Source organism: Agelaius phoeniceus, chromosome W (assembly GCF_051311805.1).
Source record: "Agelaius phoeniceus isolate bAgePho1 chromosome W, bAgePho1.hap1, whole genome shotgun sequence".
NCBI classification, from domain to species: Eukaryota; Metazoa; Chordata; class Aves; order Passeriformes; family Icteridae; genus Agelaius; species Agelaius phoeniceus.
Genome location: NC_135301.1, coordinates 2,205,288 through 2,233,111, shown reverse-complemented (window position 1 = coordinate 2,233,111; position 27,824 = coordinate 2,205,288). Strand labels below are relative to the sequence as shown.

The 27,824-nt window shown below is 43.1% G+C and overlaps 2 protein-coding genes across 2 annotated transcripts; both read right to left on the bottom strand.

The window, feature by feature from the left end:
- Nucleotides 1–599: 599 nt before the first annotated feature.
- LOC143696575 (alpha-protein kinase 2-like) lies at nt 600–9,232 on the bottom strand. Its single transcript, XM_077193149.1, has 9 exons — nt 9,175–9,232; nt 8,826–8,973; nt 8,019–8,146; nt 7,883–7,918; nt 6,644–6,918; nt 6,436–6,524; nt 5,967–6,184; nt 5,106–5,154; nt 600–1,475 (listed from the first exon to the last, which is right to left on the bottom strand). Exons 1-9 carry the CDS (start codon nt 9,230–9,232, stop codon nt 1,241–1,243), a joined length of 1,236 nt encoding a protein of 411 aa, XP_077049264.1. The 3' UTR covers nt 600–1,240.
- Nucleotides 9,233–10,456: 1,224 nt separating this feature from the next.
- Nucleotides 10,457–26,651, bottom strand: LOC143696574 (uncharacterized). Its single transcript, XM_077193148.1, has 4 exons — nt 26,550–26,651; nt 17,271–18,957; nt 10,940–13,775; nt 10,457–10,539 (listed from the first exon to the last, which is right to left on the bottom strand). The coding sequence occupies exons 2-4, from the start codon at nt 18,636–18,638 to the stop codon at nt 10,457–10,459; spliced, it is 4,287 nt and encodes a 1,428-aa protein (XP_077049263.1). The 5' UTR covers nt 18,639–18,957; nt 26,550–26,651.
- Nucleotides 26,652–27,824: the final 1,173 nt, after the last annotated feature.

Sequence of the window (27,824 nt, the reverse complement as noted above, 5' to 3'; positions counted from 1 at the left end):
GCTCCCAGAGCTGTGGAGTGTGACAATGGTGTTTGTGTCCAGTCTATCAAACGCCATTATCACACTAAATAGTTCCTGGCAGACAAGGCATCGGGTCAGGAAGGTTTGGGACCTCTTGCAGTCCATCTTCCCACCGTGCTGAGGAATAAATAACTGCGGTACATGCACAGGAGGATGACTCCGCTCCTTCTTTTAGAGGCAAAAGCACCAGAATATGGGAGAAATCCATACTCTCACACATGCACTTCCAGATCCCAACTGTAAAGCACACCAGACATCTTAAGGAATCATCACTATTCTGTCATCATTAGGAATGTGGATTTCCTTGGCATTAATAGGGCTGTGTTTCCCTCTGAGAGGTCAGCTTGTGATTTTCATTGAACTGACCAGGACAATAAAGCTGAAGGCAATTAGCCAATAGAGTGAAACTCCATCTCTGACTTTGGGACCAAACTACAAAATACATTTGGAATATTAATTGGCTGAGATGCTCATGGCATTTTTCAAACAGAACACTTCCCAAAATTCTGATAAAAATCTATTGCCTCTAACTTGAAACACCATTTATCCAATGCTTTCAGCTTTGTTCCCATCCCACCATGCTCAAGCCCCTTGCCTTATGCTCTAAACCTCCTGTTTTGGAAACAGTCACAATGTCCTCACAGAAATTCTTCTGAATGCTATTGTAAAGAATAGGCATCATCTGTAGGAACTTCCAAAAGCCAGGTACCAGCAGTGCACTGAGAAGCCTCAATCCCACTGAACAGTCCAAGATTTGTTATGCTCTGATTTGCAATGGAAGTGGTAACTTTAATATTCATCAGTGTGTTCCAAACTTCACCTTTCCTGACTTCTAGTTCTAAATAACCCAGCATGCATATGCATATGCAATACTGTGCAAACCTTGTACTTGGCATCTTAAATATATTGATGTTTCCATAGCAGCTGAACCACAGGGCCATGGATGTAGACACAGAGATGTTCTTCTCCAATACCAGTCTACAGAAGTCTGTAAGGAAATCCAGGAGATGGCTTAGTTTGTTTCCAAAACCTTGTCCCAGTGTTAAATCTCAGGCACCAAGAGCAGAGGATCAGCTTCTTCCTTGGTTGCTGGCATCAGCATCAGGATGATTCCAAAACAATGTCAAAAGGCAAAAGACTAAAGTTATCCCCTCAGGTCACTGGTGCATATCACTGCTCCATGTCCTCAAGAGTAGTTTCATAAGTGGGATAGTGAGACTCAGTGCTCTGAAGAAATGAAGTCTCTAGGTTCTCTTGCCTTCTTGGGCACCATTTTCTTTACTGTTGATGAGTTTGGCAGATTTTTGCTTTTAGTGGGTGTTGCTTTCCTCTGTTTTTGATGAGTGGTTCGGAGAGATTTCAGACCCAGCATCTCACAGTACTCATTGCACTGGTGAAGGGCTCTGAACTGCTCAATGAAGGAAAAGGAGCAGTTGCCTTTAAACCCCTTGTATCTGTAGTAACAAAGGGAAAACAAAAAAAAAAACCAACAAACCAAATGGGAATTCAAGATTCATTTTCAGCACAGGGAGGCAGAGCATGACTGCTGACTCATAAGCAACTTGAAAGCAATAAGCAAGTCTCTTCTACTCATGCTGGCTTGAGAAGCATCAACTGCCAAAGAAACTCAGACTGGGTCATTGGGAGGTGAGAGGAACCGGATAACAAATGGTGACACAAGAGGGAAAAGCATTAGAAGCAAAGCTCTGTGGGCTGGGTCCTGGCACTGTCTTTCATGGCATTAAGTTGGGAATAAAATTGTCTGCTGGCTACCTTTCTCAGTAACACACACACACAGGAAATCCATGCTACATCATTCTCTGTGAACAGCTCTGGTGGCCACCATGAAGAAACAAGGTTGCTGCACAAGGTGTTTCAGAACTAGAAGCTGTTTCCATCTAAACATGCACATCATTTCCAGGCTATGCTGCTCCCCTCCCCTGGCTGCCTACAGGATCTCAAGGAGCCAAGCCCCTCAGGGAAGATGAAGGAATGTTCCTGAGGAAGGCAGTTTCATCCACCCCCCACTGTACCTCCCACCATGAGAAGAACAGGGCACATGTATCCCTCTTCTCCTCACCCTGCTCTGGATGCTGACAGTCCTCCCAGGGCCTGCTTTTTAAGCTGCATCAGCTTATTTTAAAAGGTGCACCTGCTCTTCAAAGGAGGCTTTTTGGTTAAATTCTCAGGATGGAGAAGGAAAAAGAAAGGCCAGGGGGCTCCTCTCCTTTTTTAACCTTAATCAGAGCCTGTTTTACCCTGTTCTCTTGGCTTGCTGGACATCCAGTGTCCTCAGAGATGAACTGTGAGTTGTGACTGCACAAAGCCAACCAAATAAGATTTGGTTCTTAAATGAACAGAGGATGCTCATTCCCAGCATCCAGAGAACATCCTTCCTCAGGCAGACTACACAGTGCTAGAGAGAATACTGCTGCTCTGAGAAGTCAGGCTCCTGCTGACAGACAGACCCTGCTCTGGAGACCCCACTCAGCTGGCCCTGAACAGCAGGTGAACCTTGAAGGGATTTTCCCCTCCTCTCCAAGTAAGCTCTGTGTTTGTTTAACCAAAGCAGGTTGAAGAGCCGTGTCATTGTTACCCCAAGACTGTATCCTGGAGTCCAGCAGGGTCATCAATGGTTCTCTTGCTGCCTTGGAGAAATCAGAGACTTCAGACTTCACTGAGCTGCTCTCAAGAGCTCACAGATATGTGTTGTGTTGGTGGATGCACCAGACACACCCACAGAACAGGAATTTCAAACAAACCTGCTCTCAGCAAGAGAATTTCTTCTATCCAGCACCAAACCACACTAAATCTTCCTCAAATCTGAAGGGGAAATGTTGGATTTGCCCTCAGGCTTAAACTCCCCAATGCCTCTTGTTACCATGTGGAGTAAATCTAAACTTGTCAGTGCCCTGGAACCAGGCAGAGTTTCAGATCCAGACTTGGCAACCAGCACTCCAGTTAATGACCATAACCATGGGTTACTGTGCTCCTGATTCCCTCCTTTCTGTGCACTATTCCTGGATAAATCTCTGGGCCCTCATGCACACTGCGTGCACAGAGCCAGGTACCGTGCTGTGACATTTTTGTTTCCATTCGCCAGAGAGGCTACAGAGCAGCTGATTTTAAGGCTCAGGAGCGGCACTGTGGCCGCATTAAAAATGCTTCCCTCGCGTTCCTAGATCCACTTCGCCCTCTCCTGACAGAACTGCAGTGCAGCTCCTGCAGCACATTCACCACACCACTGCTTTGGGCTCCTCTGCTTTTCAGTTCCCTGGCAAAACACACAGAGTGAGGACAAAAGATCAAAATTCCTTCCTCCACACATCGTGGATTCTGTTCTGGAGTACAGAAGAGATATGTTCTATGTCCCCTCTGCCAGCATGGTGCAAGACACACCAGTCCCACTCTGCATTTCTGGCTCAGTAGAACCATGTGTTCCCCCTTCATGGGACCAGGTTAGCTCTCAGCAGCTCGGCTGAACACACCCAAAGCAGCAAGACCCAGCAACACACAGGAGTTCTGGGCACTGAGTTGATTTTCCCCACCCATGTTCACAGAATTAAAAATCCAACTGCAGACATTAATACAGAGATCTTCTTTCCAGAAAAGGAGCATGCAAACAAAATACAGGACCAGGAAAAATCTGTCATCTTGCAGGGATACCATTAGCTAAATAACAAACAAAATTATACTCAACATTTTCAGGAGGTTGTTCATTTAGAGAAATTGTTTTCCTTTCTACATGCCTGAGGTGATCCTTACTACAGCTTGCATTGTGTGCTCACTTCATCCTCCCCAACACAATGTGTGTTTTTATAGGAATCATTTCCCACAGTGAGCTGGACAACATTCACTGAAGCATTTTTATAAATCTTCTGATTCCTGAGAATGGTGTTGCCTAAATAAAACCTTTATTACTCTTTTGGTTTGTAACAGGATGATGTATGTTCATTTCAACTGCTTTTACTTTGGATCTACAGCTGCAAGAGTAAATCAGTAAATCAGTCTAATTGAATGGATGCCAGCCTGAAAATGTTCAAGATTCTCCCAGAATATTCTAGAGTCACATTTTTAATAATGTTATTATATAATATAATATAAATAACACTCTAATAATTTAGATGATATTGTGAGGTTTCTTCTTGTATCCCAGGTATACCGACAAGGTCCTTAGAACAAAGGCTGAACACATGATCAGATCTTCTTTCTCCTGCCAGATTCTCAAAGGAGAATATGAAATTAAAGCACTTACCCCCATCCCCTTTCCCTGTCCAGCAGCCACTGCCTACTCCTATTCACAGCTCTGCTGGCCTGTGTTATAACTAGAAGCCTTAATTAACTTAAGACAAGTGGACTAAAGTTAGAATATTACAGGTCTACATCTTTACACATACACTTAAGTTTCCCCAAAAGAGCTGAAGCCTTTGCAACACCACTAGAAAGTAGGCTCTAGCAATGCCCTGAATAATCTTTTGTTAAGGCTCAGAACTGCTGTTTTTGAGAGAGAAAGGGGAGAGATACCATCAAATCCCTTCACAATTGTCCTTGTTTATCAGGGAAGTGACCAAAACACAGCACCCCACTGAGAAGAGTCTTTATAAAAGCTTGTGTCACAAATACATATCCCAAAGTTCTGGCACTTTTGCTGGCTGCGGGAGTGATTCTGGGGCGCCTTTTACGCTGGACTGCAGCCAGTGCTGGCCTCGTGTGTTCAGCCCTACCTTCCTCCAGCTGATGGACCACCAGGAGCCTTACCTGCTGTCATCAGAACCCTTCGTGTCACTTGTGAAATGCCCTTTGGACAAGCCCGTTTCAAGGGAGGCATGCAGGAAAAACAAAGCTCAATCTACAGGGTAGCCCCATTCTTTCATAACAAAATAAAAGTGTTTCCTTTACACCTTTACAGGCGGGTTTTCCATAAATATGAATACGAAGAAGTTAAAACACTTAGATAAGGACTGTTTTCTTCTAAAGTTAAAGCAAGAATGAATTTCCAGTGCACCCTCCCCCATCCACATTTAACTGTGAAGAGACAGAGGAGTAAAGCACAAGCATGCTGCTGAGAAATCGCGTTCACTCACCCTTTGGCCAGGGTTGCTATGCCAACATCCGTTAACTTCATCCCTACACCTGCAAGGCAGCAAAGAAAACACAGAGCTTAGCTTATACTGGAATTTCTAGGACAATATTCACATATGGAGGCGTTAAATATTATTTATTGAGTCACATTTTTCACTTTAATTATTTGTCACTTTTTTTCAAAGCATTTTAAAGCACCCCAGTCAAGAAGAGGATGCTCTCTGTGTCACCAGCAGTTTCTAGAAGTCAGGCTCATGCCACTATTTTACAGCTGTCAGGGTGATCAACAGCACTTGTTTCCTGTGCTAGGATTTTGTTCTTTCTCCTTCCTTTAAATTACTTCAGGGATCTTGTTTAGATGCCTTTTTGCTATTTTTTCTGCCTTCACATGTAAAAGAATATAGGATGTTTCCTAAGATTCCAGCTTTTTCTGTTTTTCTTCCCCTGTTCCAAATATATTGCAGGACTGAAGAGGAGTCACACCCATGGGAGCTTAGCAAACATGAGGGTGTTTCTTCACTATTCTTTTTGAAGGAACATATTTCTTCAAAACTAGCCAGGACCCAAATGTGGAGCATTCCACTGCTGAGTGATTGTTGGTGAGTATTCAAATGCAAGCAAAGAAAGGGGAAGGACTAGGGTGTCATTAACACCTGAAGTCTTTCGCTCAGCAGCTATTTCATTAATCTCTGGGTAGTGAGAGAAAAAGGCAGATTTGGCTCATACTGAGTGTCCAGATTCACTAAGGTACATGCAAAAGAACAACTCCTCCATTAAGAGTGTAAGATTTAGTTTCCTTTTCCAAACTGCCCTCTTACAAGAACACAAGCTTGATAAAAATTGCCCCTACTCAGACAACTCACCTTGCAGGTCAGTGACAAGCAAGTTCCCATTGGTCTTCTCATACACCCAGTGCTGAAAGGTGCAACACTTCTGGCCAGCCTCTGAGTCTCTTCTCAGGAAATTCACTTCCTTGCCATCCTTGACAGAGTATTTCACAAACTCCCCAACCAGCTCCTCCTCCACTGTGGCATAGGGGATGTTATTAGCAGGGCGATGAATAAGAAAAATCTGAATGATTCTGAAATCAAGGGATAGAAACTAATAAAATCCTGAGAATTCTTTCAGTAAAAGGATAAGAAACAGACAAAAGTGGCCAGTGATCTCAGAGAGTGAATGAACAGCTACCAACTCTAAACCAAGCTGGAAGAGCTGTAACACTGGTCCCAGGTTTCCTCTTTCCTCTTTAGTCCTAGCAATCAGTGGGTTGCCATGGCACAGGGTGTGGTATACGTAAGCATATATGTATATAAAATATATATTTATACTCACTCTGGTACTTCTCCAAAGCCTTCCAAGGGTTCAGCTTCAGCTGCATATAACTTTGCATACTCTCTCGCAGTATTTTGGACATAGCATTCCTGTATTACAACAGACATGCCTATGCGAATATTGCTCAAAACATTCAACAGATCATCTGTTTGAATCTGAGGGCAGCTTTGGCCCACAAGTCTGGATGACAGAGGCCAAGGCAGCTCACCTGCAGTGCCAGGCTGTAGTTCTTCTGCAGCAGCTCGTCCCTGCTCTTGGTGCCGTAGGTGAGGGCGCTGTGCACCTTCAGCACGCAGGGGTGGCCGGGGGCGAAGGCGGGCGCCAGCCCCTGCAGCACGCGGCTGCGGAAGGCTCTGCGGTGCATCCCCTCGCCGAAGTGCAGCCCCTCTGTCATTATTGCTCCATGCAGTGTCCCACCAAAGTAGCTGGAGCTGAGGGGGTCTTCTCTGAACATCAGCTGCATGAATTCGATTTCTTCCACACCTAAAAAAGAACAGGAATCTCTGCAGGCACGTGGAGGGGTGGGCATGGGACAGCAGATGCATCTCTCCAGAGAGGAGGAAAAAATGCTCAGTGGAAGCACAAATTGTGTTCCTACGGGCTGGGACCCCAAGCAGCTCCTGAGAGGCAGCTGCTTGCCTGTATCTAAAGCCAGCATGGAGAAAGGTGGCAGCTCAGGATCATAAGGAGAGAAGCCAGAGTGCAGCGAGCAAGTCTGTTACAGATGAAATCAAGGAAGACTCTGGACTTCACCCCTTTAAATGATCATTGGAATCCAAATGCAAAAAAATTCACAAGGAGGAAAAAAGTTAAGCACTGAGAGAAACTAAAACATCCTAACTGCACTTCAAGTGTCTCTAATAATAACATTTCAAGGACCATCAGTAAAGAGGATAAATAGGAGAACAGAACTACACAACAAAGAATTCCTTCCAGCTGTCCCTTGCAGTTACCTCTGGTTTAGCCTCTGTACACTATCGCTTCTCTTCAAAGCACAAAGGAAACACTGCACAGATAAGGCCAGAATTAGAACACTCCTTAATTCCACCTAAAATTCTCTGATTAAAAGTTATACAGTGCTGCTACATGAAAAATCCTGTCTTTATTTTGCACAACAAAATAAATGCTTAATTTTAATTCTTCAAGGAAAAGAAAGAAAAGTCACCATGCCAACTGAAGGTCTGGATCTCTGCAGGCTGTTCAGGAATGACAACCCCACTGGCAAGGCACTATCTTTAGCTGCAGCACAGGCCACATGCCCGGTGTCACTGAACACCAGTTAACACACAGGGAAAGCATTCCAAAGCTCCATGTCTGCCTTGCTCCTGGATACAGTTACACAGCAGGTGACCTGCGAGAACCATGTGTTTGTGCCAAAGAGCTGCCAGTGTGTGGATGTGTGTGTCTCTGTATGATGCCATGCAATGCTACTTCACTTTATATTTACCTTCATAACTCAGAAAACTTGAAAGACGTTCCAGTACTAGGAGGAAACAAAATAAAAAAAAAATTTGTAGTAAAAAACTCTGAATGGAAACTGTCATTGTCATTATTATTAATCAAAACTCTAAACTGAGGCTTACCTGCAGCAGTCAGATGAAACTCAGCAGTCACCTTTCCATACATGTTATTCAAGCAGCAATAATACATCCCCTGGTCTTGGTAACTGGCTTCAGCTATTTCCAGAGAGACGGGAGAGTCATCCTGGGCACTGCAACAGAGCATTTTGTGCTATCACATATTTTACCTGTTTTCACTGGAAAAACTGATAAATTTGATCTCTCTGCACTATTTGTTAAGACACAGCACAATTATTTAGCAGATAATGACATGTATTAATACTGCAATTAATATTGCAATACAACAATCAAAATCAGAAGAGTTAAAACAAGAAGAATCAGAATAGAAAGTTTAAGCAATTCATGCAACCTTTTCTCTCCACTTAAAAGAACATCTAAGAAGAATCCTTCCTACAAAATTTTTCATTTTCTCGGAAGTGAGCATTTTGATGGAAATGTATTTTCTTTCTTTTTTTTTCCTGGATAATGTTAATTTTGTATTTTTGAAACATGCTAAAGAGTTTTTTAGATCAGAATACAGAATTACAAGGAAAATATCAGAATTACAAGGAAAATAACTAATTTCATTAAAATGGAAAGGGTAGATGCTGTTAATGCCCTTAAGAAGCTTTTATTTCCACCCTTCTCTAGGTTAAATGAGGTTCAAACCTCTTTGATATTTTTTTTTTAATCTGGATGACACTGGCTATGAACAAGCTGAGAGGTGATGTAGCACAAACTGTGAGCAGTTTCAATGCACTGTGAGAAGATCTGCCTCCTATGAATAGCAGTTATCCCGAATCTCCCAGTCCTTCAGAAGCATTCCCTTACCTTCTCTGCAGCCGAGCCAGTACCTGGGAATCTTTAGTCCATGTAATGGTGGAATCACCATGAATGTCACCAAACTGACAGCACAGCTTAATACTTCCAGAGCAGTCAGGGAATAATTCTGCTTGGATCTTCTTCAGCAGCCTGGGGGCTTGAAACAGAAGAACCACAGTTTAGGATTTGAAGACAATTACATTGTTTTGGCATTTTAACATTTCACGTTAAGAACACAAATGCTGAAATCTTCGGTAAGTAATTATGACTTCTTGTGTCTCAATACTAATAACTAGTAGAATTTTTTAGGCTGATCACAGCCTGGGGAAAAGTCCCAAAAGGTCCTGCCAGCCTGGACCTCTGCTAGGACTTTTCACGGCCTCACAGAACACTCCAGTGTCTTTGCACATGGTCATGGTGCGGGCAGGGGGCTGGAGGGGACTTGGAAAGAAAAGGAATTGACATGGACTTAGAGAAAGGTTTTGGGATCACAACACAGCCCCGCCTCAAGTGGCACATCCCTGCTTGATGCAAGAGATGTAAAATGCAAGATGTTTTGTTTCCAACTGTGTTAATTCTGAGCTGTTGCACTCTAAACAAGGTAGCATGGCATGTGCCCCTCGGGGATCCCATTCCTGCAGATTGCTGTGTACTGGTGTTATTCCAGTAACACGCAACTTAAAGGGTCAGGCACACCGCCATGGTTTTCCCCATTCCCAGTTCCAGGCCCCATCCAGTCCAGGTCTCCCCACTGGACTAGCAGTCCCTGAGTCCTGGGGCATGTGAACCTCGCTGTATCAGGGCTAAAGTGACACCGACAGGACCTGACAGCTCTGGAAATAGAACTAATGGCTCCAGGTTCCTGGCCTGGCCAGCCTTCTCTCCTGCAGCTGAAATAATGCAAAAGAACACTGAGTATATTCCACAGCAACCAAACCAGCCTTCCCATAATGCCAGGGAAAGGGCCACAACTGTGCTCTAGACCACAGACATACTTCAGTCGAGACTGAGGCAGAGCAGAAACAGGTGAATAAAATTCACTGCATTCACATGCAGCCTGAATGTTTAAAACATTTTGCAAGTGCAGCCTCAAGCAATGGAAACAGGTCAGGCATTACACAGTCACTGCAGTTTGCTTGCCCTGCTTTGAAGGAATGTGTCTCTCCTCCCACACATCTGGTTCCCTGGAAAAGGATGCATCTTTGAACAGAGACAAGTCTGGGGTTTTTTAAAATGTGATTAGAAAAAGTAGACGTCTCATGAGACCGCACAGTAATTAGAGTGTGTGAAAAGCTCCACAAATGTGTAGCTTACCTTTAGTCACTGTTCAGTCTTGCTCTGAACTATTAAATCATTTTATGATGTGAACATGAAATGTCATGTCAGAAGGTAAAAATAAGACCTTGGTCCTTGCAAACTACTCATAGAAACAATGAATCCCTCATCCGCCCAGCAGTCACAACCCTGCTACAGTGTTAGCAACCTTCTAGAAACTCTGGCAGCAACCTGGATCTCCTTTCTATTATATGTTTCCTCTGTCAGTTTAATATTACTCATTTCATCCGTGTCATTTTTGCAGCAGGGCAAAGAAATGCAGAACCAGTCAGAAGTCAGCACACAGGACCTCAAAACATTGTTTATCAGTGGTACCCTACTGCTAACAATAATACTTTGCTAGTAATAAATCCTTTGGTAGCCAAGAGGGGGGAATTGCGGCTGGGAGCTGCAATGCAGGAGCATAACTGGGAACACAGCCCTGTGGGAACAGAACAAGTAGTGGGCTTGCAGCTGCTACGTGGTGTGTAGTTATGTGGCACCATTATGCTGTTCCTCCATGCAAAGTTACTCCAAGAGGCCAATGAGGCAGTGATTATTTTAAATAGGTTACAAAGCTCATGAATTGAATATACTTGCCAGCTGGGAAAAGGGTTTATCTCTGTGGCATGGGCACAGCACTCATTACTAAGTGCACAAATCTGGAAATAAAGCTCCATGAGGGCAGGACACCTTTAGCTGACTGAGTCAGTCTGAAAGAGGCTTGCAGTGCCTTTCAATAATCTTAATTTTCTACTGTAGCCAGAATGATGGCAAAGGACAGAAAAGAAAAATCCATTTTCTCTTACCTTTGCTATCTTTTTTCAAAATGAGTTTCCTTTGCTCTTTTCTATCCTCTTTATGAATCACACCTCCCTCGCTCTTGCCAGACTTTTTAACGCAGCTGGTATCCTTGCTGACACTTCCCCTCTCCTCCAGTCTGGGTTTTTTGGACAGAGTTGCTGGTGGTAATTTCTTCTTAGCTCCAGCAGCTACATGCCCGCTCTTTGTTGTGTCCTCTTTACATTTGATGGGCTCAGGCTCTGCAGCAGCCACTGGTATCTGGCAGGATTTTGACCCTTCCTGATTTCTTTGACTTTCTGTGTTGACTGGGAATGGATCAAGCGTGGTCCACGCCAAAGAGAATGATGGAGTTCTTCTGCGGGGTGGTTGTTCTTGAAAACGCTGGTTGTTCCCTGAATCAACTGGTGGCAAATTAACTAAACCACTTACCACACTCTCTTCTGTCCTGACTTCCTCCATTTTATCATACTCAGTGGACTTATCTGAATTCTCAGCCTTGGCCATCTTGCTGGAAGGGATCAAGTCAGGACAAGTCTGCTCTGTGTTAATATTCATAATCTGTTTCGGAGCCTGGGAGCCAGTCAAAGTGTGCAAAGGAGCCTTTGCTTCAGCTTCATCTGGGTTATATTCAATAGCTCTTGGAATCTCATGGTCATTTTCACACAAGGCTGCTTCTCCTTTGGTTTCTCCAGGGACCCTCTGGAACAGACCCTTCAATGACTTGCAGGAAATTTCCAATGTAGTTAAATTTCTGTTTACTTTGACTCCAGTTTGTATGGATCCAGTTTTTCCCTCATTTCTTGTGGCAGGACACGCCACTGCAGATCCACTGGGAAGGCCCTCTGAGTGGCTTACAGATGTGGGGAAGGGCAGGGTTTTGTTTCCAAGCAGCTGTTGGGAATGTAGCCAATCCCGGGCACCCCCATCGTCCCCACTTGCTGTGCTGTGGTGCTCACTTGGAGCCTCCCTGGGCAGCGGGGCACTGGCTGATGTTACACTTCCAGCTGCACAGGTGGGATTTTTTGAAGAATCTATTTTTAACCCTTCATCAGACCTGAAGGTGCTGTCTACAGAAAAAGAATGCTGTTCTGCTGTATTACAACGGGAAGCTGCAATCTGACTCTCTGAAACCTGACTAACTCCTGAGTCACAGGAAGCTTCAGCCCTGTGTTCCTCAGGTATGCAAATCTCTCTCTGTTCTCCTCCTGGTTTACATGGTTCACAGCTGGGAACTTCTAGATAAAAATCTCTTAAAAATGGCTCCCCAGAAGGGGGAGAGACTGCCCCTTCTTGTTTTTCTATTTCTGTCAGTTGGTCTGTATTTTGGGGTAGATTCTTATGTGTTATGGTTTTGTGAATCTGAATTAAACTAGGCGATTGCATTACATTACTGTATTTCTGTACATTAGAAACAATTTGAAAATCCTGACAGCCATTATTTTTTGAAAGATGGTAGCCATCAGAATTAGTGAAATTTGGTGCACTCAAGCCTGAATGATTTCCTTTTTCTTGTAAATTCACTACACAACTTTTATGTATGGAGTTAACAGAAGAGTGTTCTGCATGTGTAAACTGGCTGGTATTTTCACTGGGGAAAATATCTTCCTCTTCAGGGAAATAAGCCCGTTCTCCTCTCACTGGATAGCAGTCTGTAAAATGACAGCCTTCTCCAGGTATAGACTCATTTGTCGTGGCTGTGTTGTATTCAGTGTGAAGGAACTGTCCAACTGTCCCATGTGACATATCTGATATGTCAGCTTTGGGACATGCTAAATTACCACTCTGAGTACTTTGTAACCCTTGAGGAGAATCTGCTTCACATGTTTGGGCAGCACTATTAACAGCAGGCTTCCCTTCCCAAGCCACAGTGGATCCATTCCTGCCCCTGGCCATTGGCTTTGGCTCCAAGCACTCCTGGGTACTTAGGAGGACACTGCTTGCTGAAACACAAATGGATGGTGTTTCCCTCTCATTCCCGGTGCCAGAATTTAGACAGACACCATCTGTTCCTACCACTTGTGCAAGACAAATGTGTCCTATGGATGCACTCTCGCATGCTGCAGCTCTCTGCAGGAGGATATCAGAAACATTGCAGTCAGCCTTCTCAGCTCTGGGGTTATGGGCTGGTTCTGTGATGGGCCCCTGCTCTTCTATCAAATCCATTGGCAAAGGATGATTGGAACAGGTCTCCTGCACAAAGTTCAGTTCTGTGACTTTGATATCTGTCAGCCTCGTACCTAAACTTGGGATGCCTCTGTTTTCAAATGGGATTTGATAGTCTGAGTCATCTTCATGAAGAAGTTTCCACAGCTTGTCATGCACTGCAGATATATCAGCATCTCCTTTGCACTCAGGTTCTCCAGATTCCAGGACTGACTTGGGATTAGCTTCAGACACAGCCTCATCGGCTGATGCGCTGCAGAGAATATCTGGGTTACTGCTCTCATGTATGTCAAGCCCAGGCCTCTGCTCTCCCTCCCCTGGCTCATCACACAGCTTTGCAGAAGAGAGAACAGCACACAAGCATTCCTGTTTATCAGGAAGAGAGTCCATATCCCATAGACGAGAAGGAGAAATGTTATTCTTTGACATTTTGCCATTCCTAATAATATCTTGTCCGGAGAAGACCTGTTGGTGACAACCTTCTCTCTTTTCACAAGGAGCACAGTGAAGAGAAGAGGTCTGTAAATCTGCATTCTTCACTTGCAGTGTGTTTTCAGCAGAGAGCTGGCTGGTTCCTGCACTCTCACAAGCGCTGAGGATGCCTTCCTTTTCTGTGCTGGGCTCCATACAGAGGTTCTCACAATTCTGGGTAACGCTTTTACGATTAGCACCTTGACTCTTCAAAGAAGGAAAATAGAGCAACGTAATTAAAAATTAGAACTACAGCTTGACACAGGCCTGAAGACTTGCATTTTTTTAACTTTTTTTTTTTTATTTCTGTCAATAGTCAAATTTCTGACTTGTAACTATCAACATACTGGATTGAAATCAACCTCCTGGGTCTGAGTCTGAAAGTGTTGCTCCTTAGAGAAGGATTTGTAATGAAGCTAATCAATTCTACCTCACAGTTTCTCACTGTTTTTTAAGCAGAAATAGTTTTGCAAGGTAATTTTCCTTTGCAAGCAAAGTCCCCATGTTATATTTATATCCCTCTGTTTGTACAAATGGAGTGTAACAAACAATCCCCAGAATACAGACTAGAATACAGACCCACTGTCTCTGGATCTCAGCTCCCTCAAATCCACTAGATTTGGGACTGCTTTTACTTTATATTGTTCTCCAGCAATCCGCCTTAGTGGATCTTACCACTTCCCTGTTTCATGCAATACCACTCAAATTCCCCTTTCCTAAAATGACACTCTCTTTTAAATGGCACACCTGCCCTGGAGTAGCTGAAATACCTCAATATCTGTAGTTATTTCAACTGCTTTAGACAGGTGAAACAAAAGACCTGAGCTGTGCTTTATCCTGCAGAATGACAGGCACATCCTGCCAGCTTCCTGCTATTCCTGCTCAAAGGAAGAAAAAGAGGAAGAACTGTAATATTTTAAAGGCCAGAAAGTGAGTTATCTGCCAACAACACAGAGCAACAGGCTGACCATGCACAGCTGTCAGGAGTCCATGCTCCAAAGTGGTATAGATTTTCCAAGGGATTTTTTCTTGGTGTGTCTCCCAGGAAAGACTGGAGCCAACTTAAGACATGGGCAACAAAATGGGATGTTCACTGTCATTCCTAGGGTAGATCCTACTGAATGAGCAGGGCTGGTGTCATGAGCTGCAGTGACTCCACTCAGGACTCCCCTGCTTGCTCTGACACAGAGCTGCAGCCGCTCTGGCATGGCTCAGGCCCGGACCATTGCCTCGCAGCACCGAGCTCTCATCTCAGCCAGATGCCCAATTACCTGTGTCAGTTCTGCTTCTCCCCTCTTTGGATAACAAAATTCAAAATTATCTAAAAGTGACAGAAATCTGTCTTGGCAAGGTCAAACCAAAGATCTCAGATTTTATGTGAACAGGCTGTTCTGATATGGAAAAAAAAGAGAATAATGGCTCTGTAACCCAGGAGTGACAGCAGCACCTTGTGCCAAGACTGCTAACATTGACCACTGACAGGGACCCAAGGGTGCTGACCACTGACCACTGACAGGAACAGGGCTCTGGCTGAACACTGAACTCTGACAGGAACAGGGCTCTGGCTGAACACTGACAGGAACAGGGTGCTGGGTGACTGCTAACAGAACCAGATTCCCAAAGACAGCCAGAAAAGCCTCCTGGGCTCTCTGTACACTATGTAACATCACACAGCTGGCACCTTTGGTGTCTTGGACCTATTATTAATGAAGTTGCTCTGAAGCAGCCGGTAAATAAAGAATTTCACCTGAGGCTAGGCCATGAGGTCGTGAAAGGAGTGAGGAGGCTCCCACTTTAACGATCCAATGGAAGGAGAAGTCACTCAGCACAGCAGGTGCTGCACAAGACACACTGCAAAGGTTGTTCCAGTTTGAACTCTTGGCGCCAAGGGGAAGTGTAAATCCTTGGGTCATTAGTGCTGTGATCCCGTGGCTGCTCTGTACCCCTCAGCAGACCTGATTCCCACATGGACAGGGAAAATATCACACCCTTCCAAAGCAGTCAGCTGCGGGGTTTGCTGTGAGCCCCTCCCCTTGCTCCCGCAGAGCAGTCTCGCTCTGGGCTCCAGCAAACGCCCAAGGGTACTTCTACAGAAACCCGTGTGCAGCAATAGATTCGCTCTTACCTCTCTTAGATTACACAGGCAGATTTCTGAGGAGTTTCTGGCTTACTATATGGGTACTGTGAGAAGCTGTCCACGTTTTTCTAGCGCTCCAAAAAAGGGAGCAGTATTCAGGCGGGATGCTTTTGCTTGGCTCATTTTCAAGACCACATAATTTTGAAGCTACACCTGAATTTCACTGTCATACACACATGTTTAAAAATAGGGTTTGGTCTGTGCCCAGCTCTCATCCTTCTGTGTACACTAATACTCATTTTTTATCCAGTTAAAAATTTGGCCATGGAAATGCAAACATACTGACTAGGCACAACAAGACTTTAAGGGGCTGCTCTGAAATTTATGCCAGGCACCTGACAGCTGCTCTTGACTAAGAGGCTTCTGGGATTTAAATTATTGCACTGGACTTGGGGAAAAGAAAGCAAACACAGCCTCTGGCAAACCATGGCCATACACCCTGTCAGGAAGCTCTGAGGAGGTTAATTCCAGTGAGGGGTATTCCCCATCATAAGGACATCATGTGGTCCTCAGATGGGATTGGAATTTTATGTACCATAAAACCAGAGAAACCTATGAGCATTTTTCAGGAAGAAGAATTCAGTGATTTCTGACTGCTGAAGACACCCCAGTGATGAGATTAAAGTCACTCTACTGTGACACTACAGAACTGGGAGATATTTTTCCCAAATGATCAGACAAAGAAAAGCATGTGCAACTGGAAAAATTTTTTTTTGTGACAAATGAGTTTTTTTCTGTGCAATTAGCTACACAGCTTCAAGCTAGAAAAACTGGTGACAATAAGATTATTCATGATTTAATAGTATTTATATATCCTGAGTCCTTACAGTGTGAAATAAAAATGATGATTCAATTTTCCTACTTAGGAAAACTGGTAGAGCATCATACCAGTCTCTACAACTGTAGTGATTTCTCCAGCTCATTTTCTACCAACAGCATAAAATATGCAAGTACATGGACAGTACCACAGGGGTTTGAACTTTTAATTGGTTTGTGTGTGTTTCAACTGTAATATCCAATTCTTTCATTGTTTTATTTTTAAAAATCACAGAGCTCCATTCACCTCTGTAACATGAACTCTCTGCATTGAATTCCCTTCATTGTTACAAAACCAGAGCAAACCCCTGCTGATTTGGTTTAGGTTTCCAGCACCATTAGTGGAGAATGGTTTTGTTTGTTGCATATAGATTGAAAAGAAAGTAAATCAAAGCATTCTCTGCTCAAATACCAACAGGTATTTGAGAAACTTTCTGGGTTGAAAGAAGCATTACTTTGCTAAGACCTGTGCAATACCCTCCATATCAGATTTCTCTATCCAGCTGTCCAGAGGCCCATTAGTGCCTCTCACCATTATCAGGCTCACTCTATAATTAGAACAGCTTAGGCTTTACTTGGGCCTTTTCTAAACGCAGATTTCCCTCCCAGCCGTAGCTGTCATTCAGAAGTACATTAATAGTATCTTTCAAAGTAATTTTGATTTTACATTATTTTGTGACAAGCAGGAATAAATTGCATTGAGTTCAGCAGAGCAGCTCTTTGTGTTAAATGATAAAGACGTTACTTACCCCAAACGAGATGTTCTCATCTGGCATCTGGTTTTGCTCAGACGGCCCCCAAGTCCTTTTCCTTTCCCAGTGACTGTCTTTATCTGCCTCTTCTGTCGGACACAGAGCAGCCTGCATTTGCACACTCTCTGCTTCCTCGGGAATCTGTGCTGCACAGACACCTTCCTGACTGGGAGACGGAGCTCTGGATTCCCTACCTGCTGCTGCAGCCTGGAAAGGCTGTCCTATACTACTTACATATCTGCAAAGTTCTATAGGGTTTAACAGCTTGAAAAGGTTTCTCTTCAGACTTTCTGTTAAGGTACAGACAGCGTGCCGTGCATTTCCCTCTGGCACATTCCTTCTCCCCTCCTCCAGCAGCAGTGAGCTTTCCCCCAGCATGTCCCCATCGGGGCTGGTTTCTGTCCTTGTCCCCAAAGCCTGATCGGTGCAAGCAGCACCTATGCCATGGGCAGAGGAATCTACCTGGGCAGGGACAGTGTCCGTGGGCTTTGGTCCGTCCCTTGAGGAACCTGCAGCCAGATGGTCACTTCCATTAGTCTCTTCTTCACTTCTGGGATGTTCATTTCCAGTGGCTGCAGAAGCAACAGGCACTTGATTCTTCTCTTTGTCTTTCAAAATGGCACTTTTATCTCGGTGCTGTCCAACAGTGAGAGTCATCTCTGTCTGCAGAGCTGACTGGCTGTACATAGAGGGGTCTCTCCTTACGTTTACTCCTTTGATTTTTGACTGATGCTCACAGAAGCCAATGGGGGTATCCATAGGCGTAGTGTTATCTGACACTTGGAACACACAAGGCATTTCACTGAGGAAGTAAGCACACCCATCACAATCCTTACCCAGTTTTAGATCATCTTCATCACTTTCCAATAAAAATTCTAATTTCTTTCTCCAGATTTCATCTTCATGCACTGTAAGCACATCTGAACATTCAAAGTACTCCAGGTCATCATCAGAAAAGTCATCACTTATGCTTGTTACTTTCTCTGCATAAATCTCCAGAACAGCAGCAGAATTTTCAGAGCCATATTTTCCAAAATCAGTGAGATTACCTAGGGAAGTGTCTGCCTGCTCACCCAGCAGGGAATTCCTGCTTAGAGGTCTGCCCAGCCCAGTCCTTTTACATGCCTGGACATTGGCCAGAGACTGAGGAGATCCAGAGTCTTGTGTGTTAAGGCAACAGTTGCCTGTGTGACAAGAGGTTACATCTGTGGGGTGGGAAGGCACCTGTCTGCTGCAGTACTCCTCTGCTCTTCCAGCAGTGACATCAACCACACCGTTAAAATGAGGCAGGTCATCACTATCCTCTGACAAAGCCCTCAGGCAGGAAAAAGTTGCCTGGGATTTAACTACATTCTTAACATCCATGTTGTCTTCTGTTTTAGGCAAGTGTCTTGAGGGATTTCTCAAGTGGAGACAAAACTCCTGCTTTGCTGAGTTTCTCAAGCAGTAAATGAATAATTTTTGAAGAGTCAGAACCTGATGAAATCAACACAGTCTCACCCTCACAGGGCAAACTCTTGCATTGTGCAAAATGTTTCCCATTTTCCTCATTCTACCCTGAAGACTGTCACAAGTTCATTTAGGACAACAACAAATTCTGCACAAGTTTTGTTCTTTGTATGTGGTTCTGGGTCAAGAAAAGTCATTCTAGCTCTCAATGACGTGCAGATCTTGTTCTGTGTACCTGCAAATAAAAGAAACACAAAGCTTAAAATTACTTCTGAAATGGCTATAGATATTTTCTAAAAGGTGGTCAGTTGACACATATTTGCAAGCACTTTCAAAATAAGAAATCATTATTTAAGACCCAAGATCAGACATTAGGGCAGTAACCCTAACCTGGCTGTCTATGCAATGACACTGGCAGCACACTGCAAGTGTCTGGAGTGATCTGTGCTAGGAGAACAAAACCTTGAGCACACCCACACATCTGTGTGGCACCTCGACAGGGGCTCTAGTACACAGCCTTTCAACTTTTCTAAATGCAAACAGGAACCTGCAGACAATGTACATTTCCACATAGACACCACTGCTACAGCTACCTGCTGCTTTGGTGGTCACATTGGCACAACAGCAGGCTATTCCTTGGATTGGCATCATAGGGACATAAATCCCAAACTCTGTTTGTAGAAATACCCAGAACGACCAGCCTGCTTAGACTTTATAGGGCAATTTCTGTTTAAAGAAATTCTCTTGTGCTCTGGCTTGATATTTGTCATTCCTGTGCTGAAAGAACATGAAATGAGGCAGGCTTGCTTCAATTTCCTGCTCATATCAAATTTTCCCCTCAAGCGGGTGTGCAGCAGCACGGTGGTGTGGCAATGCTGAATTCACATAAAATCCAAGTGAGATACACCAAAAGGCTTCCACCGGCTGAATCCAAAGAAATGTGGAATAATTTCTCTCTTCCTGTAACAAAGCCCCTGTTTCCCTAGCATTCCCAAATGTTAGGATTTTAGATACTTGAGATGCTTTTGTACACTGCTAGGAGGACTCTGGTTCATCAGTCACCTTGGAAAAAGTGTGACATGGTAGCACTGGAAAAGTACTGTAGCAGTTTTGACTCAATTTGACCTCCTGGACGATGCCAGACTAAGGGCTCTGAAAAAAAGTGACTACATTTATTCCAGAATCGGTGAAGAGCAGTAGGAAAAGCTTTCTTGCTGTGTAATCCAATGAAGCCATTTAAAGACACCTCTATTCATTCTCCTTTTCCTTCTCCCTGCTTCTGCTGGAATGATGTTTCCAGCCGATGTCCCTGCCCTGGCCCAGGTCCCTCAGCCCCCAGCACTGCCTCCAGAGCAGGGCCCAGCTCGGTGCCACAGGAGGGAGAGAGCTGGAGCTGGGCTGAAGCCTGCTGGTGACACAGCAGCAGCTGCACAGCCGGCTGCAGTCTGCCTCTCCCTAAAGAGCACTAAGCAGCCAGAGATACCTTAGCTCCCTTTGGGCAAACCTGCCACCAGCACCTCTTCCACAGTCACCTGCGTGGTGAAAAGTGGGGAACAAAAGTGGTTAACAGGAAGGGCACAACATTAGATGTGTGACAAACAGCTTGAGTCCATGTACAGCAAGGGGTCCAGACAAACAGCACATGGGGCAACCAGAGCAGCCTTTCTGATCAAACTGCTTTCCTTTTCAACTCCAAGGAATATATTTAACAGGACAAAACCAGAGCAGTAGGGATTAATCTTTTCCTCATCCATTTATTACAGTACCATGGAAATACCCTTCAGAGTTCAGCCTCTCCTCATTAGGTAAATATGCATTTGCCTAATGTTTCCTGTGCATTGTTTCAATGCTTCTCTCATTTTTCCTTTTCAGAAGACCAGATGGCTCTCTCCTCTCTTTTGGAGGTTGCAAATTATTTTAAAAGCAGGTAATTTCCCCAGCTGAAAAGAGCTCTGGCAACATGTTCTTAATGCAGATTGACTAATGCAGAGCCTTTACTAAAGCCATTGTACTAGACAGTTATCATTGTCTCAATTTGGCTGCACTCTGACATTGAGGGGAAAAGAGCTGTCAGGATTTCTCCATATGAAAATTACATTGGGTTTCCATGCACTGTCAGACACAACCACATAAATGAAAGCAAAATAACATTCCAGGAGAAAACTGCATGTGTTTCCACCCAAGACAAAGAGATACTATTTTTTTAAATCTAGGAGGAAAGTAGAAAGTATTAAGATTTTTTAAAAATCCAATTACTGAATTTAGACAGAAACTGGAAAGAGAACTTCTAGTACGATACCCTCTCAGCTCATCAGGAAAACTTGTGACAGAGGATGCACAGTGAAATTCCCAAAGGGAAGAGGAATGGGAGAGACCATGGTAATTTACCATCAACTATTGACCAGTAACCTGAAATTAATTCACTTCCTGATAAACTGGGAGTTGAACGCTTGCTGGCAGAAGACACGAGAACATGCCAGGGTGTTGTGGCTGCTTGTCCCAGCTCTCACTCTGAAAACCAATGATGTTACAGTGATGATCAGGCCCTGGCTCACAACAGGAGGCACTTGAAGCACAGCCACACAGGAGGAATTCACACACCAGGTTTGAGCAGGTCATGGCAGGAAATATGCCTGGTTTGGCTCTCGAATCTTCTGTAAACAGATTTTCCATTTCTGATCAGAACCATGGGGAATTTTTATGGTAGCCCTTGAGGCAAATGAAACACAAGTTCATGCTCAGCAGGGTCTGCTCCTGCCTGAGCTCAGTGCCTGGGAACTGAGATTAAGGGAGAACAAAGCTGGGAGCAGCATGAGAACAGCAACCTGACAACTGTGCTTGGGTGTGATTGAGGAGAAATATTGAACTGATGCAAACCTGCAACAGTCAGATTAACAAGGCAGCAAGAGGCAGATGGAGCTGCTTCACCAAAACCCTTTGATGGCAGGAAGTTATCAGAGTTTGTGAAAAATAATCCATTTCAAATAGTATTTAACAAAAGAATGGCTGGGAAAAGCATCAAAATGGCTAAAACAATCACCCAACATTTCTGTAAGGCATATATATAATAAAACAAATTCAAGTCAATTTCCAGAAGATATTTTTCATTTAAAATTCATACTTTGTCATAATTCCACACTGGTTGTGAAAAGCCTATTCACTATTCATATTGAAAGTATTGTCTGAAATTCCAATTCTAAATATAAAATTTGACTGTTCAATATTATCTTCCTTGAAATGACATCACTCCCAATTGAACCTTATTTTTTATACATTATTAAATATGTTCAATATTTGATAATTTATTTCAATTGAGATCAAAACAGTTTTGAATTACACTTCAACATGGAAAGAAAAAAAATTTAAATTATTTTATATTTTGTAGGTAGTTCTGGTGACAAAGCCACTTCTAGTGATTTCAGAGGGATTATTCCTAATGTCAGAAAAAAAATTAACTAATGAAAAATATAAACTTGATTAAACTTAAAAAGTGGCCATTAAATTTTCTCTCTTGCATCACATTTTACCTACTTTATTAAATTATTACCAAAATGAAAATCCTCCTGTGAAAAATGACCAGATAATATTGGCTTTTGCATTTAAGCATTAGCCTATGCATGCTGTTAGTGATTATAACTATTTAGAAATAGTATCAATTATAACTGGTTTTAGCTGCATGTTAATATAATATAATCTATCAGCTAAAATATGCACTGTGTTGCTCATAGAAATAGTAGTGTAATGAATATAATAGCTATGTATCACTTACGGAAATAATAGTGTGATGAATGTACTGTGTTGTAGACCTTAGCAAAACATAAGATGTGGGAAAAAAAGGCTTTTGTGTAACCAAAAACAGTGCAAGGTCATCCACTGACCAACCTGTCCAAGTGATAAGATAACCATGACACAAACCAGAGCACCAGAGGACAATTAGAGAATACCATGTTAAAATTAAGGAGGACATACTAAAATCGTATCAGAGGATGTGAAACAGCAGGATGGAGACACAAAAAGAAATAAAATATATTGACCTGACACCCAGCATGTCATGCAGATAAGCTGGAGTATGAAGAAGTCAAACAAAGGAGTTCTCAAAACATCAGAAAGTTCAAAAGAACATTTGAATAATGCACGAAACACAAGAATACGCATGTATCTTACTGATGTAACTGTATAAAGATAACATTGTCTGTATCCCCCACCCCCCCCCCAGCACTGGAAATATTGTCCTTTTTTATCCTATTACTATTACTATCATTATTATTATTATCATTAAACTTTTAAAAACTCTAAGCAGTGATCTCTGTTTTTCACATTCTTTATAAGCGATTTTATAATCACAGAAATTCTTTCTACAGGAAGCTTATGCATTTTAGCAACCCAGAAGTGAATTTGTGCCTTTCTGTGAGGTTCATGTCCTCTAGAGTCAGTGGGAAAGCACCCTTTATGACCTCTCTGAAGCATTTTTCTTTTATTTAAGACCTATTCACGGAGTAATCTCTGTTTTGTGTGCAGGCCCTCCTTGGCCCACACCCTTCTCAGTAGGATTCCCTCCTATCTTTCAGCAGCACTCTCTGGTCCCTGACCTTGCTGACCAGCTCCCGTTATCTGTGCAGCCCCAGCCCTGGGCTCAAGGCCCATCCCGCACGTTCCCATGGCACGGTGAGCACCTGGCCAATGCCCACCCTCGATGGAGCCAAGCTGTGACCCCCAAAGCTCCCACTCAGAGCAGGCCCTGCCAAGGAGCTGCCTCATGCCCACGCAGCGAGAGGAGAGGGAAGGGAGAGGTTGAGTGAGCCCACACGGGGGATATCTCAGCAGAACACTGGGGAATGACACTGATAAAGCCACAGTGGCTCACCCTGGGAAACAGCCTTTCATCAACCAACACGCTGGGCTCTCTACACTGAACTGACAGCAGTTCTGGGACACCTGAACCATGAGAGAGAGCTCCAGAAACACTGTGTGCCGCAGGCACACGGACCATGGCTGCAGGAACTGAACTGCTGCTGGCCACACCAATCCTGTCAGAAGCCCTTGCCTTAGGTGGTCAAGGATTAACTTTCACCAGAGTTGTACGCACAAGAAGGCCAGCCTTCCTCCTTTGTACGTAGGTGCACCTGAGGAGGATGTGGATGTGAGCCACACATGCTCTGCTCACCTGTGCTTCGAGCACTTCTCCAGCAGACAGATCCTGTTTAGAGAGTCAGTGCTTGTGTGCTTTGCTTTTTTTAATCTGAGCTTTTTGGTCTGAGACAACTCCCCAGCTGCCAGCTGAGCTTCCTACTATGGCCTCCACTCCACAGGGTGAACTTTGGAATCTGCAGTTATTCTTTTGCAACATAATTATATCCTATCCTATCCTACCCTACCCCATCCCATCCCACCCTACCTATTACTGTTCTTAGATTTAGCAAAAGCTCTTTCTCCACCTCCCTGAGCATACATCATACATTCTCATACATCCCTTTAAAAGATGCTTTACTGGCAGGTAGCTAAACCACAAAGAAATATAATATATTTGGTCAATATAATTAGACTTCATGTGAGATGAACATGAAATATTTCCAAACCAAACCACCAATAACCAGAGAACTTGTCTTGATGATGAACAGAAGTGGTTATATATTACATAGATCCAGCCAGAAAGCTTGCTGGTATGAACAGCAGGATGTAAGAAATATTGATTAAAGGAACAGAAAGCAGCAAAAGTAGAACAGAAACAATAAATAATAAATAATAAAAAAAAAAAAAAGAAAGAAAGGAATCTCCACTAACCACAGGATCACAAGGTTGACCAACTACAGTACCATATGTATAACCTGTCACCTGTGAAATCTGAGTGTCCTGCCTAAATGCTGCCATGCTCCAAGGTTAATGCTACTTCCCTTGCCATTCTCCCTGGAATGTCCCTCAAATATGTCTTAGCTTTCCTACAGAACTTTGCATATGTTTTGTTTAGCTCCTCTAAAAAGTCAACAGGTATAATTGCATCCAATCACCATTCCCACCCTGCCATCTGTTTTGTATCTGGGAACATACATATTTTTTTACTCCTCATGCAGGGCACCTCTCAACAGAGATCTTTTGAAATGCTACATTCTTCTTCTTCCAAAGTAAAACAAAACATAAGACTTTTCAGTTATACAATTAACACAGACATTACACACCAATTTGTATTTCTTAAATGAGGTATTATATGCCCCATATGGAAATACATACAATATACTTATGGTCTGGAACATATAACTTTATCTTTCCAGAAAGGTTGCCATGAATGTTTTGCTATGTTTAAATGCTTTTCCTGATGTTCTCTGTTTAAACTTTTCCTTTAACAGAAATTAAAGATTTCAAAAGTTTTTGGTTCAAAATTTCATCAATACTGACATTGGGAATCTTTTAAGTTCAGTGCACCTGTAAGTACTAATGGAATCTAGTTCCACATGAAATTTCTGATCTGCCATTCCTGGTCTGTACAAGCTTTCCAACTCGGAACACCATAAAAACATTTTCCAAATGTGTTGTGATCATGGTTGCATTCTTAAACTGTTACCTTGTAAAAGTTACAATCTCCGAAAGAACAGAAACCAGAATTCCAGATGCTCTGTAACTTTGTGAACCCTACTCACCACAAGGCTATAGTAAAGATTTGTACAGCACTGAGCCTACTACAGAGTGTAACATTTGATGGGGTAGTAATGACAACCCATGGGTGCACAGATTTACAATTATGCATTTTCTGCTTGTTTCTTCACCTCACAGGAGTTCTGCCTGGTTCAGTTCTGTCTCAGATACAAATAACCACATTATTCTTTTCCAGTCCTTTGAGATACCACAACCAAATGGTACACCTCGAGCAGCATACTTGTCAAAGACTGCACAGTGTCAGAAACCAAACTACAGAAACGCTGTATTATCAAAACCAGTTATCACACTATTTGTTGGATTAACAAGGTCTAGGTAAGAAAAACATCAGTGAAGTTGTGGCTGCTCAAAAAGCAGATGTCTGGAAAATATGCCTTTGCCAAAATTCTGTGATACATTGCAGTTCTTCAGCTGCCAATATCCAAGGCTTTTTGACAACATTTTGATTAGTGCAGTACCCACTGTAAACAGCCCCACACTATAAAAACACCTCAGCCATAATTCATCAGCTAAATAGAATAATAAATGACTGGCTCTGCACATGTCAAACAAACACCTTAATATAGAGTAATTAAAATAAGCAATCACAGCACAACTCTTAACACTGATCTGTCTTAATCTATTTTTAACATCTGTCAAGCATCTGATCCTGTCAGACTGAGCAATTCATGAAGCCTGGGAATCGTCTATTACTACCAAGTGACCAGACCTTTTTCTCAAGAATGGAGGAACTTTTTATCTAATGAGTATTAGACCATGCAATAAACATTTAGAATTAATAAATTTGTTTTTCAGGATACCTAGTATCACTTACACACTCTTTAGAGAAGGAAGCTTGCTTTTGTACAATTTTTGCAATTTTGTCTTAATGAGACTTGGTGGAAATAGTAGCAGAGTGTAGTTTCAGAAACAGTGAGCAGAATTATAAATGCAACACATTTAGAAAGACCCAAATCTATCAGGATAAACAAAAATGGCTCTTCTTTAGCAGAAGGAAATAACAAATTCCATTTCCTGGTCAATAGCAGTATAAATCACTATATCCATGTAGTGCATTGATAATAAAACTAACTTTCTCTTCTTCTTAAATTAGACTTTTATGATTCACATTCTATTTGCCCACAGGAGAAAAACAGAAAAATAATTTTCAAAGTCCAAACACCCTGACCCCTCACTTACCCTCGAGCTCTTTGTGGATGTTCTGGGATAGGCTGGTCCTGGGCTGGGCTTCCCTGCTGGAGACAAAGGAGGCTGAATTTGTGCGTGTTGTTTGGAGCTGCAAGCCAGCGCGACGGCTTCGCTGGTGTTTGGAGTGTGACCTCAGGATAGGGAGTCTGATCACTGAACAGTTTGACTTTTAAGAGAGACGATTTCATTACATGCAGCAGATGGCCCTTCCTGGGAAAACCTCCACCAGGCAGGGAGTTGGCAGTGAGGAGAGGGCACATCCTACTTCCATAGAAGTCCATAGGAATTTCCTAATGGCCTTGAGACAGAGGAAGTGTTGGCCTTAGCTTTTCATAACAAAGCACAGGCTTGTTTTTTTAGGCACGTGCCTAACTGCTCTCCTAGGCACATTGGGAATTTCTTACTTGCTGCAAGTTAAGCACACAAAAGTTCTGCTGAGCATGAGAAAATCCACAGTGTCTACCTAACAAGCAGGCTGAGGAAATCAAAGGTGGACAGTGAACTTTTCAAAATCTCTACACAGAAATTCACCTAATGATTCTCATCCCTCAAAGGCAAATAAGCAAATCCTGAAGTAAGAAAGTATTTCCACTCTTGGTACCCAAGGAGACAAGCCTCACACAGGGCAAACTGGAATGAATTGCACAAACTGCCCTAAGCTCAAGGGATCTGAAAGAGGCTGAAAAGCAACTTTTGTGCCACGCTTTTTCTTAAGCATTTTGAAGGACATGCAGCTAAAACTGGTTACAAGATACTACTGTGCTAAATACTCCTTGCTCCCAGTGTTATCTATACAGATAAGAAACAGGTCTTCAGCAGTAAATACAGCACTTCCAACCACCCTCATCCAGAAATAGCAATAAGGATATTGAGAGCCTAACAGTCAAGATAACCCCCAAAGAAATGAGAGGCAGCCACATTCAAATCGGAACAGTTTGGGTTGGAAGGGAACTTTAAGGGTCATACAGTCCTACACCAACATGGACAGAAACACCTTCCACCACACCAAGTTGCTCCAAGCCCCATCCAACCTGATCCTGAACACCTCTAATGATGGGGCATCTACCACCTCTCTGAGCTACCTGAATGCTGATTAAAAATGTTTGTAAAAATACCTTCTTAGGCACTTCAAGTCCACTTTGAGCAAGCTGCAATACCAGAGAGTGTAGGGGCATACAGTATGGGTAAATGAAGGTGGTACAGAATGTAATCTTATCCCCTAAAGAGTTGCAGCTGGGTTAATTACTAAAGATTAGGAGCAGGCCT